The sequence below is a fragment of the Aptenodytes forsteri genome, unplaced genomic scaffold (assembly GCF_000699145.1).
Source record: "Aptenodytes forsteri isolate BGI_AS27 unplaced genomic scaffold, ASM69914v1 Scaffold15, whole genome shotgun sequence".
Taxonomy (NCBI): Eukaryota; Metazoa; Chordata; class Aves; order Sphenisciformes; family Spheniscidae; genus Aptenodytes; species Aptenodytes forsteri.
Genome location: NW_008795129.1, coordinates 26,875,022 through 26,893,449, shown reverse-complemented (window position 1 = coordinate 26,893,449; position 18,428 = coordinate 26,875,022). Strand labels below are relative to the sequence as shown.

At 44.1% G+C, this 18,428-nt stretch overlaps 1 protein-coding gene across 1 annotated transcript in view; it reads left to right on the top strand.

Moving 5' to 3' along the window:
- Positions 1–18,428, top strand: part of TCERG1L (transcription elongation regulator 1 like) — a 192,248-nt gene that overhangs the window by 139,425 nt on the left and 34,395 nt on the right. Inside the window, exon 5 of the mRNA XM_009278130.1 lies at positions 14,674–14,799. Coding sequence (XP_009276405.1) covers positions 14,674–14,799 — 126 coding nt within the window. The remainder of the gene's footprint in view (positions 1–14,673; positions 14,800–18,428) is intronic.

The window sequence follows — 18,428 nt, the reverse complement described above, 5'->3', positions numbered from 1 at the left end:
TCCTAAATCCAAAACACAGCACTGTACCAGCTACTAGGAAGGAAATTAACTCTATCCCTGCCGAAACCAGGACAATGTTCCAGGAATTTGTACAAACTAATCCTCCCTGTTGCTGACAACAGTTTGGCTGGACCAAGATGAACAAAGGGGGGGACCTCATGGGGAAAGCAGGATGACAAGTGTCCGCATCACCTTGTCCTGGCGCAGCTGGTGGCGATGTCATTCACCTGGGTGAGCGCCCTTGAGGCTGGGAACAGGCAAATTCCTCCAAAGTAATATTTCAATAATGAAAGAATTGGACCAGATATGGGTTTATTCTATTTCCTTATTACCGAACCATCCTGCAGTGGCCTCTTCTGCCTCTGACCTTCCTTGCCAGCAGAAAGACTGCATTTTTCTGCTGGGTTTGGTTTATATCGGGTAGTGGGTTCCTTCTGATGCTTCTTACCTGACCTGCTCAATCCTAGTTACACAGTTCTTTAGGTTATCTTCTTCTTTTTCAAGATTTTTGAACTTTACCCGTTTCTTTCCCTCAATTCAAGTCCAAATCCCACAGGAGACATTAGAGAAACAACAAAAATTAGTTAAATGTGAAATGTTGTCAATGATTTTTATAAGCAAGCTGTGGTTTCCCTGCAGCATTGTGCATTGGATTTTCATTCCCAGTAGTTAGCTCCAAAGTACCCACAGCAGCAGCTGGGTATTACATGCATTTCTCAAATCAGACAAGGGCTGTGCGTAGTGCCCAGTATCAAATCCCTCTCAGACTTGAATGCCTTAAGCTCAGTGCCTCAGACAGCGAGGAGTATTTTGTAAAATCGGTCAGCCACTGTAGCGACAAGGTGATGTAGATGCTGCGTTGGGCACAGACACCTTTCCCTCTTACCTGTCACGGTGTCGGTGTTGCGATGGCTGTGTCTACACAGGAGGGCAGCATCTTCCAGGTACGGGATGAGGCTGGCATGTGCCTGCCCTGCAATGTAGATGTGCTCGTTAGCTGCTGCTGCGGGTCTACACAGGAGGGCAGCATCTTCCAGGTATGGGATGAGGCTGGCACGTGCCTGCCCTGCAATGTAAATGTGCTCGTTAGCTGCTGCGGAATTGATTACTGCATGGTTTCACTCATCTGCTCTTCAATTTTCTGTTCCTTCCAGCAGTTTCCAGGAATTTGGTTAAGATTTCTTCAGTGTTTCATGCTTTTCTTTAAACCAGTTTTGTAATTTGGCAGTGTTACAATAGTTTGATTATTTTTGAATGAGCCAGATATATGTATGTATATATCTCTATCTAAATACAGGTTTTGATTCCTGTTTGTTGATGACCCTTTGGCTGCACGGTGTTCAGGGCAGTGCCAGAAGAACGATAAGCAACCTTGTGCACTTTAGCTGGAACAGGGATGAAGGGCAGGGTGGGAGAGGACGTGATAGAGACCTGTAAGGTCATGGGAGATGTGGGGAGTGTAAGCAAGTGTCGGCCTCTCACGAATACACAGAGTTATCAGACGTTAAACAAACAAAACATAGAATATTTGGAACTCCTTCCTAAAGAGTTTCGTCAATGCAAAAGCCTCTGTGTGGTTTTATCTTGATGGGTGCAAAAGAGTTACTGGAGATGTTAGTGGACAAAAGTATTATGCTATCTCTGTGGTTTTTTCTGACACCTTTTCCCTGTCTATCACTACATCCTTGCTCCATTCCTACACTCTTACCGCAGCATTTGCAATTAGCTGTGGCTGGGAGCAGGGTGCTGGTTGGGACGGACCTTTGCTCTGATGCAGTGTGTCCCTTTTACAGTTAGTGTTCTTATGGATGCAGTGCTGTAACACATTTTTTTCATGTTTGTGAATTAAGACCACCTTTCAAACCAGGGGTCTCCATGCAGTCAATAGGAGCTATCCATTTGCAGCACACCCGGTGCACTTGTGGCTATTTTTCAGGTACACGTAAGGGTTGTTTGGTTTGTTATGTTTTCTCTTAATTTGATGTTATATCCCATTAGGTTATTAATAGGTGCTCCATCCTTTGCTGAGCACAGATTTTAGTCTGAAAAATCCACAGAACCCAGGAAAATTTTGAGTAAAATTCTGACCCTTGGAAGACAAGGGAGGGTTTGATGTGCTCAGTACCAGAATTTCTCCTCTCGTCTCTGTAAACGAGTTTTACAGCACTGTGTTCATCTGCTCCATGAGTTTGTATGCATTCAGGATTATTATCAACAATAAATAAGGAACTGATGGCAAGTTCGTCAGTAATGTGCTCTGCTCCCAAAACTGTTCCTTTCTGTCGGTACTCACCACAAAAGGAAACAGCAGCTATATCTGCCACTGTGAGGAAAGCTCTTTTGAGTGTTTAGATTCAATACTAGCTTTTTATTTCATATTTATAAGTTGTCTCCCGCTTTAGGCTTTTCTGGGGTTGGTTCGTTGGATTTTGTTTGATTTTTTTCCGTGCAGAAGTGGAATTCTTCTAAATGGTATCAAAAGGGCAAACCCCAAAGCCTGCCTTACATCAGCATTTCTCTGCGGGTCCCTCTGGAAGTGTTAAGGTAAAGCGTTTCCCAAGCAAGCAAGACCACTGAATATTTAATACTCTTTGTTAATACATTCTCATTACATTTCAATTTGGATGTGAAAGAGAATCATTGCGGCTCACATTTGACTTAGAAATAAGCCTATCTTGGAGTACCTGCTGGGCTTCTTATTGAGTGTGGGATTTTCAGCATTGCATCAGTGACTTGAAAGTCAACAAAATTATACTGTAATAGGTTTTCTACTCTTTGGTCATAGGCACACTTTTGAAAATTACATTCTTGAGCTTTATTCCACTGAAAATTTTCACTGTCTTTAGAAACCAAAGGTGATCCTGTCTGTACACAGCAGGATGTAATGAATATGCATACAAACAAGCCAGAATAAAACTTCTGACAAAGCAGAGGAATTAAACCACTGGTGTTCCAGGAACAAAACAAGGTGCTAGAATAAATTAAAATATTACAGGAAAGGAAGCAAATTTCCCATTTTCCCACACCTGAGACCAGCTGCACTGGCAGGAAGCTGCCACCACCGAGGAAGCTTGTACCTGTACAAATTTCAGCCTCTGCAGTGCAGTCAGCCCAGCAGCACTGCACTTTATCTGGTTAAGCAATGTAAATCTTCTGGGCCTTTGCCTTAGTCAAAAGATTAAGCTGGGAAACAGCAGGAGTGGAGACCCCAGAGTTTTCATGGGAGTGGAAAGCGCTGACCTCCCGAGCCCTGCAGACTAAACGGGATAACTCTGACGTCTGAACAGGCCTGTCATTAGCTCGGGAAGAGGATTGCCTGGTGCTCGTGCTGTGCACGGCCAGTGTCCTGTAACTGTCGTGTATGCATCTGGGCTGGTAGCATAGACAGTACCTACAGGAACATCATTGATAGGTGCTGTAATACGGTAGAGTGTATGCACTCATTAAGTATATACAAGGGTGCTGAAATGTATTTTCCATTTGTTGTCTTGTTTCTGAGCTATTTAAGGTGTGAATAAGCATTAAATAGTTCTGTCCTCTTTCCAAGGCTCTTGGTGTCTTTCTGTTGACTCCAGTGGGCTCTGACGAGAGCTTTTCAGTAACAACACCTCCGTGTAATCTCCATCTCTCAACAGCAAAGGCACATCAGTTTTTCTTGTTTTAAGTCAGTGAACTTTATGATGGGTGCCATTTGGACAGTAGTCTCCAGCAGAAAAATAACTTACCTGATTTAAAGGTGTTTTTTAAATAACAAGTACATTAATGGTGTGTCTTGATTTTATTAAAATATCATAGAATTAATTTGAAATGCACCCAGGCAATGAAGCTTTTGTGTTTAAAAGCTGGTTTGTGATAAGATCAAGGGGCATTGCACATCCCTGCTTTGCTGTGGCTTCCTGCTGCGAGATCTCCCGGGGCAGGACTGCTTGTTTGCCTTCTGCTCCAGCCCAGTGCTGCTCTCTAGCAAATACTGCGCCCGTGAGTTTCCTCATCTCTAAAATTCAGCTGCTGGGTTGGTAATGGGGCCAGGGGAGCATTATCGACAGCCTGGGGGATTCCCGGAGCTGCCGCAGCATCCCCATCCCTCCCTGACTGCCTCCCCCTGTGGCTGCAGGGACAGGTCGGTGCAGGCTGGGCTGGGTGCATTCAGGTGCATTTGTGACACTGGGGCTGGTGCTGAGTCCTCAGCCTGTGGCACCTCCTTACCTGAGCCCATTTGGGTTTGTAGCTGAAGGTCTCTCAGAGACTTCTGTTTCAAGTACAGAATGGCTCTTGTAAGTCCTCTGTTCAGCTTTGGCATGATTTAAGATGGCCCATGAAAAGGGGCTGTGTTTGAGCAGTCTGGATTTGTCCAGCTGCCAAGGCTGGCAGTGTGAGGATGAGCGCAGGCAGCAGAGGCAGAGCTGCCGAGCCCGCCCAGGAGGGAGCACAGCAGGGCTGGGATCCCACGGGCAACAAAAGAGACTAATTCACCCAGTGTGGGCATTGTGTGGCTTTAAAAATGGGGGGGGGGGGAGAATCTTCTGAAATGAGCAGAATGCAGGAGGCTAAGAGGGCTTGCCATAGAGCATTTGTTACAGACTTAAAATACACTGAAAGTGTTGTTTTGAAGAAACATGCTTCACTGTTTCAGAAAGTTACAATCATGGTTACTAAGTCATTTGAAGAGCAGCTCTGGCAGGTTCCTGCCATCCTTGGACTACTGGCTTGATGGCATTTACTTTTGTTTCCCAAGCGTGGGTAACAGCCTGCTGCGCCGACAGCGAAGGCATCGGGTACCTGTGAGGCACCAGTGTCTCCAGCCCCGGGGGCAGGGGGGCTCCCAGCTGCCCCCGCAGAGGCCAAGGCTACAAACCTGGTGAGAACCAGCAAAACTGTTCAGATGCTTTGCCCGCTCTCTGCTCCCTGTGTGGGTCGCAGGACAGCTGTTGGAGCCTGGCTCCTGCAAGCAGGGAGTAGGTACCAGCAGCAGCAGCATCCTCTTGAGGGGAGGGCATCGTTTGTCATCAGTGTTTCACCACCTCCTCCCCATTTTTCTTCCTACACAGTGGGCGGGCATTGGGGTACCGTGCTGGAGAGGTGTTTTCTCTCCCCGTTGTGGTGACAGTCCAGAAGGTGCCATTTTGGTGCAGTGCTTTCTCTCTGGAGTTATCACCTGCGCTTGGAGTAGGTGGATTGATGGAAATGGATCGCTGCAGCAGCAACTTCCCAACGGAGTGCTTCAGTTCTGCCTGGGAGAGGGGGCTGCGGGACCAGATTTACACAGCTTCTCCTTCTCCCAGGCAACTCCTTCCCGCTTTGAATAATTAGTTTGTATTTCTCTTATTCGGTGTGATTTATTGAGGGCATGTTTGCTGTCATTTCATCCTCGTCAAAATAAATATCTTTTATTTTCTTTCTTTTCTCTTAATGGTGGGTCAGAATTTGACAAGCACATACAGACAGATGGTTATTAGCGAAAAATAACAGGAGGAGTAATTCTTTTTTTGTAGTTTTTTACTGGGAACCAATCTTCTAGAGGTATGCCAGCTAAGGGAAATAGGGCCGATAGAGATTTTGGTGGGTTTCGGTGTGCCTGAACAGCACCCATGGCGGGTGGGTCCTGGTCTGTGGGAACCTGCTGGGGTTGCTCTGCTGGAATGGAAGTTACATGGTATTGAAATCACTTAGATGACTTGTAATTCCTAATGCTCAGTAGGTATCTTGATCAATTATGACCCCAACCATTTTTGTATATAGTGTTAATGAAAGTATTCCCCTATCTTTGCATGCGTGAGTGTGTGGTGATGGTGGCCTGGCTTGCTTGTCCTGGGTACCCTTCACTGGGGATGAACCGGTGGATGTTCTTACCAAGGGCATGGGAGAGATTGTGCTTATGAAGAAGGGTGATGGTTCAGTTTTATACGTTATTTCTTGTAACTGATAAGGTGTGCAAACCAGTAGATGGATAGGCAAAGTTTGAGTTAGTGAGTTTTTTAAAAACTATTCCTGGCTGGATTATTTCAGGTGAAACAGGATTAATATTCTCAAAAATGCCTCTGGTTTATATTCCTCTTTAACCATCTAATCCCAATGGTACAGAAAGAGTGCTTCAGTTAAATGTGGTTTTCGTATTTTTGAAACAAATATGTAACTACAGGCAATTATGAAGTACGTCATAAAAGATGAGAAAAGATGAAAAAGATGAATGGAATAGGGATGTTTTTAGGTGTATGAAAAACATTCAGTTTTTGAAATGAGAACCTCAGCCTTTTTTTCACTGTTGAACAGGATGGTGGTGCATGCTGGGCCATTGCTGGGCACTGGAGCATCCTGTTCTGCACCAGGTGCGGTGGCTGGTGTCTATGTGGAGCACAGGCGGCCGTGGCTGTGGTTTGGTTGAATTGGCTGGGAGCAACCAGCGGTCACACTTCTCTGGGGAGGTGAACAAACGTGGTTGTTTCCATGCAGGGAGTCTCCTGCCCTGGTCCAACCCTTGCATCCAGTATTTCCATACTCATTTGTTCTGAAGGTGAAGCCTTGCCGTGGCTGTACATAACGGTGGGTCAGGGGGAACTCTGCAGCTGAGGTGCTGCTTTGCTGTAGCCACACAGCTTCCACGTAGGCGAGTGTAGGAGTAACTGTCTTTGGTGCACAGCATCGCAGCGAGCAGAGCATCACCTGCCCTGCAGCTGGGTCTGTAAAGCCCAGTGTCAGGGGAGCTGGTCGTTTCAGAGCAGCCGCAGACCTTTGTAAGCACCTCGGGCACACGGAGAGCAGTTCCGCATGGGCAGTGCCGCCCTGCAGCGCCCTGCCCTCAGCGTGGCGATGGCCCTCCATCCCTCCACTCCTTCTCTGCAGGAAACACAATTTCCTATTTCATTGTGGGTTTCTCACCAAACAAGTATTTCGATCGTGTAGTTGAATTTTAGAAATTCTTACAAATGTTATCCTGATTGATTCTGACGTAGGCTGAGTGCCTCACTGCGTTGGCTCTGCGTGCGATGTGCCCAGTGCCACTGCCGTCACCTGGGCACGTTGTGCTCTTACAGTTGATGCCGTTTGTGAGGCAGTCTTATAAAGCCATTAATAAAAACAAGTTCTGAGATATATTTAGCTAAGATAAATATGAATGACAGACTATGCTGTTCAATAATGCATTAAGATCTTTTGTCCCATGGCATAAAGAGTAACTTTGCAAGACGCAAACGTGTTGCAGGAAGAAAAGCTTTGGTTTCAGGAGCGTGATTCAGTGCCCATAAAGCTCAACAGAGAGACTTGTGCTGACTTCACTGGGGGTAAGATTAGGACCATGCTATTCATGGTCATATTTTCAAGATGAATACGTTAAAATAAATTACGTGGCCCCTGTTCTTTTGGGTGCGGTGCTGTTAAAGGCTTCTTGAATCACACTAAGGAAAATTAGGCTTAAACCCTTGCTAACTTAGCTTTAAGATAATGTTGGAAGTGCCATGGTTTAATTGGAAAAGGTAAGAATTACAACTTAACAGCAAGAGCAAGAAACCTCCACTGCTGTAGCCAGCTACGGAGTGGCCCAGGACCAGTCACGTTATTTTGCTGTGGGCAGCATGACTCCTGTTAGTGCGGGTCGTTAACATCTATGCGCTGTGTAATGGAGTGATGAGAGCCGATGGGTCTGCTGAGGCACAGAGTAAACATTTATAAAGAACAGTTTTGCCCTGAAAATCTGTCCTATCCCTTTCAACTGGGTCACGAGCGTCAGTAATGTATCTGCTCTCTCTCCTGAGGTCTGTTTTGGCCACGAGCAAGTAGAGGAGGGAGCTAGCAACAGTGAGCTGTCTGTATGGTACGGGGTAAAAAAAGAAATAGCCTTTAAATACTGTTTGCTAGAAATAACAAAGGTGGAAAAGTTAGTTGTCTGGTGCAGGAAAAATCTACTATCTAATTTCATTTGACTCCTGGTGCATGCCTGGGGGTGGTGGTTTCTGCTGGAGGTGACGCACAGTTGGTCGGTTATGTGATGGGGAATTTCCCATTCTCTTCTTCAGGTGCTTAAGGAACAGCGTAAAAATGCCAGTTCAGACATGCCGGGTGACGGGGTTGACCATTATAACCATTCCTAGTTTGGCCAGAGCATCTGTAACCATTCCCAGTTCAGCCAGAGCAGCTGTGGGACTTGGCCTCCCTGAGCTACCCTTGCCCAGGAGCAGAGAGTGGAGAAAACGTTCCTGGGGGTTGAAGCTGATCCTGCCCTGAAGCTGGGACAGGTGGGGAGCTGAGCCCTGGCTCTGGGCTGTTTGCCGGCTGTGCCCTCCACTCACGTTGAGAAGGATTTTGCTGCAGGAGGGTTTGCTGAGCTGGAGGAGTGACTCCAACGCAGGAGCTGTGCCCGGCATGGTCCTTCTGCTCTGCTCCCGGTGGCATGCAGCCGCTCCTGAGGTGTGCTTGGCAGTGTGGCTGTGGGGACCAGCAAGCTGGAGGCGGGTACCTGGAGCCCCCAGACCCCCATGCACAGAGGCAGGGGAGCCCCAGCAGCAGAGCCTCAGGCACCCCAGCTCTCTGCTCTGGGTTCCATCATCAGGGATGCAAATCAGCATCTGCTCATCAGGGATGCAAATCAGGGCGGTGTATCACTTGCAGAGGATCTTCAGATTTCTGAACCTTCCACTCATCTGCTGTTGTCCTCCTTTGTCCTTGTAATGTCCTCCTTGCAGTTAAATTGAGACGTAGGTCACTTGTGTTTGTAAGCGACAGTAAAATGCGTCTGCACTGAAATAATCTTAAAAATGGACAGATGTTCTCAAAATGCACAATTTGCTAGTCAGGGCTCCTTGACTCTAACAGTAATCAGAAACTTCATAGAAAAGATCACTTTTATCCTCCCCTTCCTCAGTATTGTTTTGTAGTAAAATTTGCCTAAACTTAATCGTGAAATGCACAGTGGGTGGGTGGGTGGGTGTTAGGTTCTTTGCGGTTCATGTTTAGGTATTAGTCCAGCCCAGGTAATGTTCAGTTCATACTGAAAGCTTATATTGCATTATGACATTAAACTCAATCCACAGAGTTTATTTGTACTCCAGATCCATCTATTGCAAAGACTGCTTTTTATGAGCACGAAGAACTAGAAAGCATAAATATTTATTCCTTAAAGGTTATGATTGCCTTAAATCATTCACGCTTATTTGGTGAGCATCAGATATAATTAAACTAAGCAGTTGAACTCAATCTGCATGTATGAAATAATATATATATGTGTATATATAAGTATATGCTTGACTCCAGTTCATACTGAAAGCTTACCTTGCATTATGACATTAAACTCAATCCACAGAGTTTATTTGTACTCCAGATCCATCTATTGCAAAGACTGCTTTTTATGAGCACGAAGAACTAGAAAGCATAAATATTTATTCCTTAAAGGTTATGATTGCCTTAAATCATTCACGCTTATTTGGTGAGCATCAGATATAATTAAACTAAGCAGTTGAACTCAATCTGCATGTATGAAATAATATATATATGTGTGTATATAAGTATATGCTTGACTCCAGTATGGATGGAAGCTGTGATCTAATTGCTTCCATCACATCAAAAGATGCACTGATAATTTTATTGTTTCTGAATGTGATAATAAATCAACATAAAGAAGCAGTTGAAATTATATAATGGAAAGTCACGCTTCAACATGCAGCATACACTGTGGTAACAAAATGAGCAGAGCTCATCTCAAGTGGTATATGTCATAACTATGGGGAGATAATTAAGCATATTATGAAAATTATTCCCATTTTGGATGTAGAGAATTGCTTGTGTACTGAAATTCATGTGCATACCCTAATGGATGCTTACGTCTATGTGATGTCCCTTTAAACCTCAGTATTTGGGGGTGAACCTTCAAGTGTCTGCATGTGTAGCCCATGTATGGTTCATACACTGTGTGGCTGGAGTCCCGGCGCAGCAGGCTCCTGCAAGCATGGGAAGCAGCGGTGGGATGGGATCGGTGGCGTTTTTTGGAGTCGTGTGTGATTTTCTTCCCTGCACGGTAACGCAGCCCCCCAGTAAATGGCGGTGGTGTGAGCTGTGATGCCTGGCCGTGCTCGGGGGCAGGTTTTGGATCAGCTCATCGTTTCTCAAAGAGCTTGTCCAGAAAGTGTGGGACTGCCTGAGACAAGCCTGTCCCCCTGGGGAGATCTTCAGCAGCAGGAGGGGACCTGGGCTGAGCCCGTTTGGTGGCACAGGTTCACACCTGTAGGTGTGAACCTTTCCCCCTTTGCAAATTTGAAGGTGGAAAAAGACAAGCCAGAGATTCCTGGCCATGCTCATCTCCAGTATTTTTTGATTTGTTGTTATCCTCAAAGGTGGTCATTTTGGATAAATTCAGAATAGCTGCATAGCCTTTTCCGAGTATATGGTTGTAGACAGCAAGGCATTCATGTGCACATACCTCGCCAGAATCAGAAGAGACCAGATGATGAAATACCATTTTAATCTGTCTCTGATGACTCTGGAAGCGATAGGATGAAAGTGTCCTTTTTGTTGTCATTAAAATTAATTTGAAAAGCCAAAACCACCCAAACAACTCTTGCTCTATAAAATATTACTCATGGAATTAATTGTGTAGTAATGTACATCTAAGTTACAGATGGAAATCCTAGCTTAAGAAATGGTCTCCAGGGATATGGAAACCAGAATTTCAGTCCGTTCATGTGTTGTGTCCTGCTGGGCATCTCCGTAAAACTGGAGGGGCTGTTGTGAGTCTGCTGTTGTGTGGATTGTTCCATATAATTAGAGGCACCTTAGACTTCAGTGTTGGAACTGATGGTTCCTCAGCGTTTCTTTATATCCAGAGAGATCATCAAAATTAATAGTTTTGCCAGGGGCTTTGACAGAAGCAGAAAAAAGAAACTGTCGTTGCGTCAGGTCCAAACATCATCTCAAGCTGGAAAATGGGTCACTGTCTTGTCAGAGATGGCCAAGTTACAAGTGCCTCCAGTTACATTATTGTGCTGTAGGTAACACAACAAACATCACACTGACCTGTTCGTCTTCCATAAATGCTTTATTTATCATTATTTCATCAAAGCAAATATGGATTAAATTTATCACAGTGCGTTGCAGGGTAATTTCTTTATCACGCTACTGATCATGTCTTGCAGGAATTTCTCTTATCCTGACTTAATGGCAAAAAAGAAAGGGAGAAATAATAAATTTTTTCCTTTTCTGGTGTTTTTCTTGCAGCTGCTTGCTACCTGTGCCCCCCAGGTAGCCTGTACTGCTGTCCCGGGGAGGAGACCAGCAGGCGAATGGCACGGAGCTGCTTTGTTGGGACAGTTAGTGGACCACAGAGGTCTTGTTGCTCTCTCCCCTCTCCTCCCCCTGCTCTGTTGATGTTAATGATCTAGGAGCATCTCTTGGTACCTGTTTTGCTTTGTTCTAGACCGCCGCAAGAACATGAAGGGCTCTCACCAGTTCAGACAGGGCACCACCCATGTACATGTACACCTGAGTTATTGCTGAAGAAAATCTGTGATTTGTGTATGTATTTTTACATGTGCCTTGAGACATGTGGTCTTCTCCGTTGTCTATCCTGTATGAACCTCCGCTGGGCCTGGGAGACGTTGGCACTGCCCTCTCCTTCCCTCTTTTCTTCCCCTTCCACTAGCTGGCTGGCATGATGGTGGCTTCCTAATTAATCCTTGTCCTAGGAGGGCTGTACTGCAGGTGCAGGTGAGGGCTGAAGTGTAGGAAGAAGCCCATAAAAATGTGCTTCTTACGTTCTTATGATTTTCAAACCTCTTAGGAGGAGGGCACCAAAATAAAAATGTAGGGATGTGATATACTGATGTACAATAGCGGTGGGGCCGGTGGTTCTTCCTGTGCATATGGATATATGTGCACATGAAAATGTTCCTGGGTGTATGGTGCAAATGTTGTTTGTTTGCAAAATACTCATCTAAGGTGACTTTTCAGTTCTCTTGAGGCTTGATCCTGCGTCCGTGAAGCCCAAAGTTCAGGGGTTGCGCTGCATAATGCTGCCAGCTCCTGAAAAGAGGTGATGCTGTGTTTATACGTTGCTCTGAGTTGTGAGGGTGTGGAGGTCCTCTGAGGGGAGGAGGTGAAGAGGAGGTTAATGGGGGGTTCCACTGGGATGATTGGGGCTAATCATCCTCTTCCACTTGTTCATATAGAAAAATTGCAGTTGTCCTCCCGGTTGTTCCATTCAGCGCATTTGGAAACTTAATTCTTTTTTCCTTGCTGGATGTGGGTCATGGTTTTCTGAGGTGTTTCATTTGCATTTAAAATTAATAAATCATCCTTTACCAAGTAATGTCTGTAAAAACACCCTAGCTAATAGCAAGTTGGTGTCATGCAAATGTATTATTGAACATTCAGTGAACTTGGTGTTCTGGCCCCAACTCCTAAAGCTTCATGAACCTCCTGCTTTTTCCTAAGATTATTTTTTGGCAAAGCTTTACTTTTCCCTGAGTGGTTCTTTAGCCATGTTAACCCTTTATAGGAATATGACTTTCTAATTTTATAAAATGTTTTCTGTCATAAGATGTGTAATTTTATATCCATTTCTGTCGTTGTAAAAGATTATTAAAAAAATTGGAATTTGATTAAAATTATGTACTGTGTTTTAAATTCTTCTTCACCTGTTTTGAGGGTGAATCCCACAAAGTCCAGTGATAGCCTGAATTCCAGTCTGCTTCAGGAACACGTGATTGGTGATATGAGAAAATGCATTAAAATGACAGCTTTGAAAACATGCTGGCTAGGAAAGAAAATAGCCCTGCAGTCACTGGAATTGTATTTCTGTAGAGAATGTCACCAGGTCCAGGTAGAAGACATGGGCTTTCCCTGTTTCAGTAGTAATTGTGGACTTCTTGCTTCCCATTGGGCAAAAGCAGATGTTTAACATTGCTTGGACCACCAGGAAGCCCTTTAAAATGGCACTGTTATCTTCAATTTTCACCAGAGACCTTTGTACATTACAGCAACCTCTGGGCTTAGGGATTCAGGGTGAAGTCAGAAACAGATGGCGGGTTCATGGACATGCTGCCGGGCAGTCTCTGAATGGTGTAAACTGGATTTTCTTTAGGCTTTCTGTAGTCCCAGTTTCTACTTTCTTCTTCATTTGAACAATCTACTACAAAATACTCATATTAATCTTTTCTTGGAGAGTTTCTGGCTTCCACTGCTCTTCCCTGGTCATTGGGGTGGGAGACGAGGTGGGGAGGAGAGAGGAGGAAAAATCACCGTGAATTTCATGATGCATATTTTTACTCATACAGGTAATTCAGATTATATTCAATAGAATATATGTCTGCCTGACAGCAAAATGCATGCTTCATTAGCATAATTAGCACCATCGTTGTTATTGTTGCTAAAATACCCCCACTTTTGAATGCCTCGTGCCTTTTCAAGTGCCTGTAGGCGGGATGCATTGTACAGCTCTGGCTGCAGAAGGGGAAGGTACCTCTGCCCCGGCTGGGACAGCTCTGCTGGTCCACATCTCAAAGCAATTAGGAAGTACCCTCTCATGTTATTGCTAGCCCAGGCAATACCCAAGACTCTACTCTTCAGGAAGAAAAAGTGACCTTTTTAATGATAAAATGTTGTTATAGTTGCATTCAAAAAAGCAACCAGTGTCCCCATGTTGGTGGGAGTTACGCTTAATAATCTGCTTTGGCACCTGGAATCTGAGGAACAAAAATCAATGAAGAGGTTTATAGCGTGCGAGTGAGTTTTTTCTAACAGAGTGAAGGTTCCAGAAATGATCCCTGTGACTGCGAAATACAAAGGAGTTGGGATGAGAACTGTTTGATAGCACAAGAATAGTAAGTGAAACGAAAGGGCAGTAAATTCTGCAGCTCGGATCGTGCTTGGGAAATAAGATGTTATTCTCAGAGTCTGCCTTAAACTAGGGATACGTCCCTACTGCCAGGTCAGTTTTGAAATGGTGGCTTGTAAACAGGATATGGAGACTGCTGATGGGACGCCTGAATTTACGTCTGAAATGAGATGATGTGGTATGGGTCTTTCAGTTTCTGAAAAAAGGTTTCGCACACAGTTAATGGAAAACTAATGTTCAAGGTTTGACCTCAAATTCAGCAATAGCCACGAATTCTCAAGGATTAAGTACCCTGGTTTAATTAGCATAGTTTTAGCAGCAGACCTGGATTACTACTTTATCATGAATAACGTATATGAGCAATTTAGTGATTTTCCACTTTGTGAATTGTCTGAGCAGACTGTGATTCCCTTGGATAAAGCTGCTGTTTTAAATTATCGGCAAAATAATTTCCCATGGATGGAGTGGGACACAAAGAGTTTGTGATGAGTAACGGTAGAAACTAGAGGTGTCTAGTTATTTAGTCTTAAATAAGAAAACTGATCTTGCTGTAATCTGTTCTGAAAGCATTAATTTATCCTTGCAAATTCTTATTTTGAGGGCCACATTTTTATTAATTTAAAATTTCCACCAATGCTTGTTTGCTGAGAATCAATGGACGTCATGGCCAGACTAGACCAGTAATTCAACTAAACACAAAACCTATTGTTTTAACCATGCAAACGGGTAAGAGAGAAATGTTTAGCAGGAGGTTAAAAGAGCATTCTGTGAAATAAGGCTGAAAAAAAAGTGAGTTTTTTAAAGACATTTTTATTTACTGGAAAAAAAAAAAAGGTTTCCTTATGGTTTGAATGCAGGTTCTGCCTCCAGAATGGATGCTCATGTGGGTCCTTTGATGCCGACGCAAGTCACCCGGGTAACTGCTGTGTCTGCACCGGCGGTGACGTTCATGGCAACCAATTTGGTGGATCAGACATTAACAGGTGTGTTTATGTTTATACTGATTATATTACTGAAGCATATGTTGTATATTTGCGTACTTCCAACCAAGCCATGCTTTCCATACTGCATAGAAATGGGGGACCCTTAAAAAATTGGCTCAAATTCTATGACATTTGCTTTAGCTAATTACGAATGTATTCAGAGTATTTCAGGTCCTATTTACTCGGTCTGGCAATTGGCAGTAGCTTTGCATTTGATGATACAAAAGGCAACTTTCTGAAACATCCTTGGGCTTTTAATTTCCCATGCCAGTGGTATTCACAAGCATCACAGTGATAATGAGGTTATCTTTTGGATAGTTGCTCCATGAAGCCTCGTTGACTGAAGCCTCCGAGGATGCTTTATGCTGTACTGTGTGATAAAACTGGTTTATTCACTGTCATGTAAATGTGTGTGTTGTCGTGAGATGAGGGGCAATGCTGTTCCCAAAGGCTGGAGGAAGTCTTGTGGCTTTATTTAGATTCACATATACGTGTTGCAAATCACGATCAAAAAGCGATCAGATTTTCATAGGAAATTGTGAACGTCTTTCCTAATAATGTGAAATTCCTCTTACAGTACTGTCGTTGTGAAGTCAGGAGCTCTGTTAATGGAAGTGAGATGCTGTGATGGGGCTGGACCGGTTGTTCCGCTGCCTGACCTGGGTGCACACAGCCATGGAGAGGGGGTGCCAGCCAGCCCTTGCCAGCTGTGCAGCACCACGGGGTCCTGAACACACCTTCCCAGCCATGTTTCATGGAAAAAACTGGCGTTTATCAGGAATTACTAGGTATCAGTTCAGGCGTCATTTATCTGATCCTTCACACCTAGGGATTAATAGGGTTGTGGAGGTGTTGAAAGGTTGTGTACTAAAAATGAATGTACTTGTACTGTGTTTGTTCATGTACAGATTTTTGGTATAGAAGCTCTCACTTGTCCAGCTAAGCCGTTTCCTTCGTGGGTACCTCAGGCTCACCAACTCTACCCATGGCTAAGATAAAAGTTTCATAAAGTACTTTGTGGTCAGCTGTGCTAGGCAAATCTGTAAGTGGAGCTGGAGGCTCCCTTTGAAGCAGGTCTGCCTGCTGCTGTACCTGTCTTGAATAAGATCCTCTGATTGAATTTATGTTGCTGAGTATTCCAGCTCTGTCTGGAAATTGCTGAAAATTTTATGACGCAGACACCTTAAAACTGAGGGGAAGTTCATACACGTTTCTCTTGACGTACTTCAGTTTTCAAACCAGACAAGTTTCTTGTCTGGTTTGGTTTGCTTTTGGTAAACACCTACTTCTTTTATCATCTGTACAATTAGTTGTGCTTGAAGACCTGCATACTCCTTAAAGTCACCAAGAATTGTATTGCCTTGCTTTCTTGTCAGAAGTAAGTGAGACGGAGGAAATATTAAAACTGTTCAAAGAATGCAGGGACAGAAAGACGAAGATTCGTGCAAGGGTCATGCTGATCTGCAGCTTGTTGCTTGTTGAAAACTGAAATTGTGTTCTCTAATGTATTTCATATCAAATATATGTCATAATCTTCTTACTGGCAGACTTGAAAACACAAACACTCCTGATTTTATCCATCATGCTGAATGACGATTTAACTCTGTAAAGCCTTTTGATGACTAGATGACTTCTGATGACGAGGCCAGTGTGACATTTGGTCGATAGGTTGCCTAAATCAAGTGGCTATACTGTTGGGAGGCCATCACTTTGGACGAGCAATCGTTACATTTTTATATGCATACAAGTAATGTAAACACGATGAACATTATATTGTTGTTTCCAGCTTTCTCTTGAACATACAAAACACCTTCATTTTCGAAGCTCTGTTTGTCATTTTTGATTTGCTGCCAACTACATTTAAGAGAAAAATGATAATTTCACTCAAGTATAGTATGGATTTTTCTTTAATGTTTTTGAGGAGATCACACTCTTTTCTGTAGGTTGCTACAAACTGCCGTTATCTCCAGTGGAAAAAACAAAGTAGGAATCATAATTAAGAGCAAATGACAGTAATAAAGGTGTTTTCACACATCGGCCTCAAAGTGCCACAGAAAAGCAAACATGCACTTTAGGAAGCTATTAGGAGATGCTGGGAACCTGAAAAAGTCCCGTGGGTGACCAGGACCCAGAGTCAGCAGGTGGTGGGGGGCCGGGGCTGAGCTGCCTCCTGGCCGCTGCAGAGCAGGAGCTGGTGCTGGGACCTCTTAGTGCCTGGGTGGCAAATTCAAGCACGCCAGCCTGCTCTGAGTCACCAGCGTTAGCCAGGTGGACAGTTAGGGTGGAGAGATGTTATAAGAAGATACCATCCTCCAATTTTGTTTTTGTTTTGTTTTGTTTTTTTAATTTAAATGCTCTGGACCTTGAAAAATGTATTCATTGAGTGTCTCCAGCCCAGGAGCACTGAAACACAGGGGTAGTGATTTCTGAGGGAGGACTAGAAGGGCAGACAACTAGAATACCAACACGTTAAGCCATGAATCTTATATCTAGTATGTAGAGTGCTTTAACATACATATAGAGGCCTGTGCCACCATGTTTTGCTGCCAATACCTACAGTGGCAGTATTAAGCCAGCATACAGATTTTATATGGTATTACAGGCATGCTTTCATTTTGCAATACAGATAAGCCTTTCTTTGACTTGGTTTCTAAAGAGAAAATTGGGTGTTCAGCAAGGCTTGGCACATTTGGATTTTGCTCATGACAACACTAAATCCCTCTTTCTCTGAAGACTTTTAAATTAATAAACTTTTCTGTGTTTCTGGAGCAGAAGGAGTAAACTTTGCAATGGTCCTGGCTTCTAGTAAGCATTTATTTTTGTATTGGAAGCTGGAAAAGTCCAGTCTCAAGTACAAATCTGATTTTTTTGCATTACTGTAGGTACAAGAGAGGTGGAGCTGTAACTACCACCCTCACAGAGCTCTGCATGATTTTATAGATATTCAGAGCTCAGATCATTAAGTGCCTTGAAGATGAGGGCCGAGATCTTGATATTTAAAAAGAATCACATGTAAAGAGCACAGGAAGGAAGGTCGGCAAGAATCAGCGAAGGTCTTTGATTCAGAGCCCGGCTTAGCCTGGGCCAGCTCTCAGAGGTGCAGAAGCAGCTGGAGAGAGAGGCTGAGAAATGGTACAGAGGATAGAAATACCCTGGTGATGAGCATGCAACAGCAGCTGCCTCGTGCTCAGGGAGGGAGGAGGTGAATGAACGGGGGGCCCTGTGCTGTGCCTGGTGTTGGTGGGAGCTGATGCTGCTCTGTGGGCAGCAACGCTGGTAGCGATGCTTGTAGCGATGCTCCTGCCTGTGCAGCTCTATGGGAAATGAATGCACTGAGCCAGTCTGGGAGGTAGGGATGGTACGCTGCCCACCCTGCATGGTGTCTGAGGGAATATGCCAGTAGGGGTTTTTCACCTTCTCCTTCTTTAACAAAGAAACTATTTTCAGGGTAGTGGCAAATAACATCTATTGGGCAGTGTTGGCTCTGTGCCTGAAAAGTCAAACAATTAAATGAGTTTGTCCTTGACCTCTGCACCAGGCATGTAGCCCATGGTAATGTACAGTAGACAAAGAATTTGTCCTTGTTATTCTACTGTTTCTGTTACAAATGTCCAGAAAAATAAAGGGGT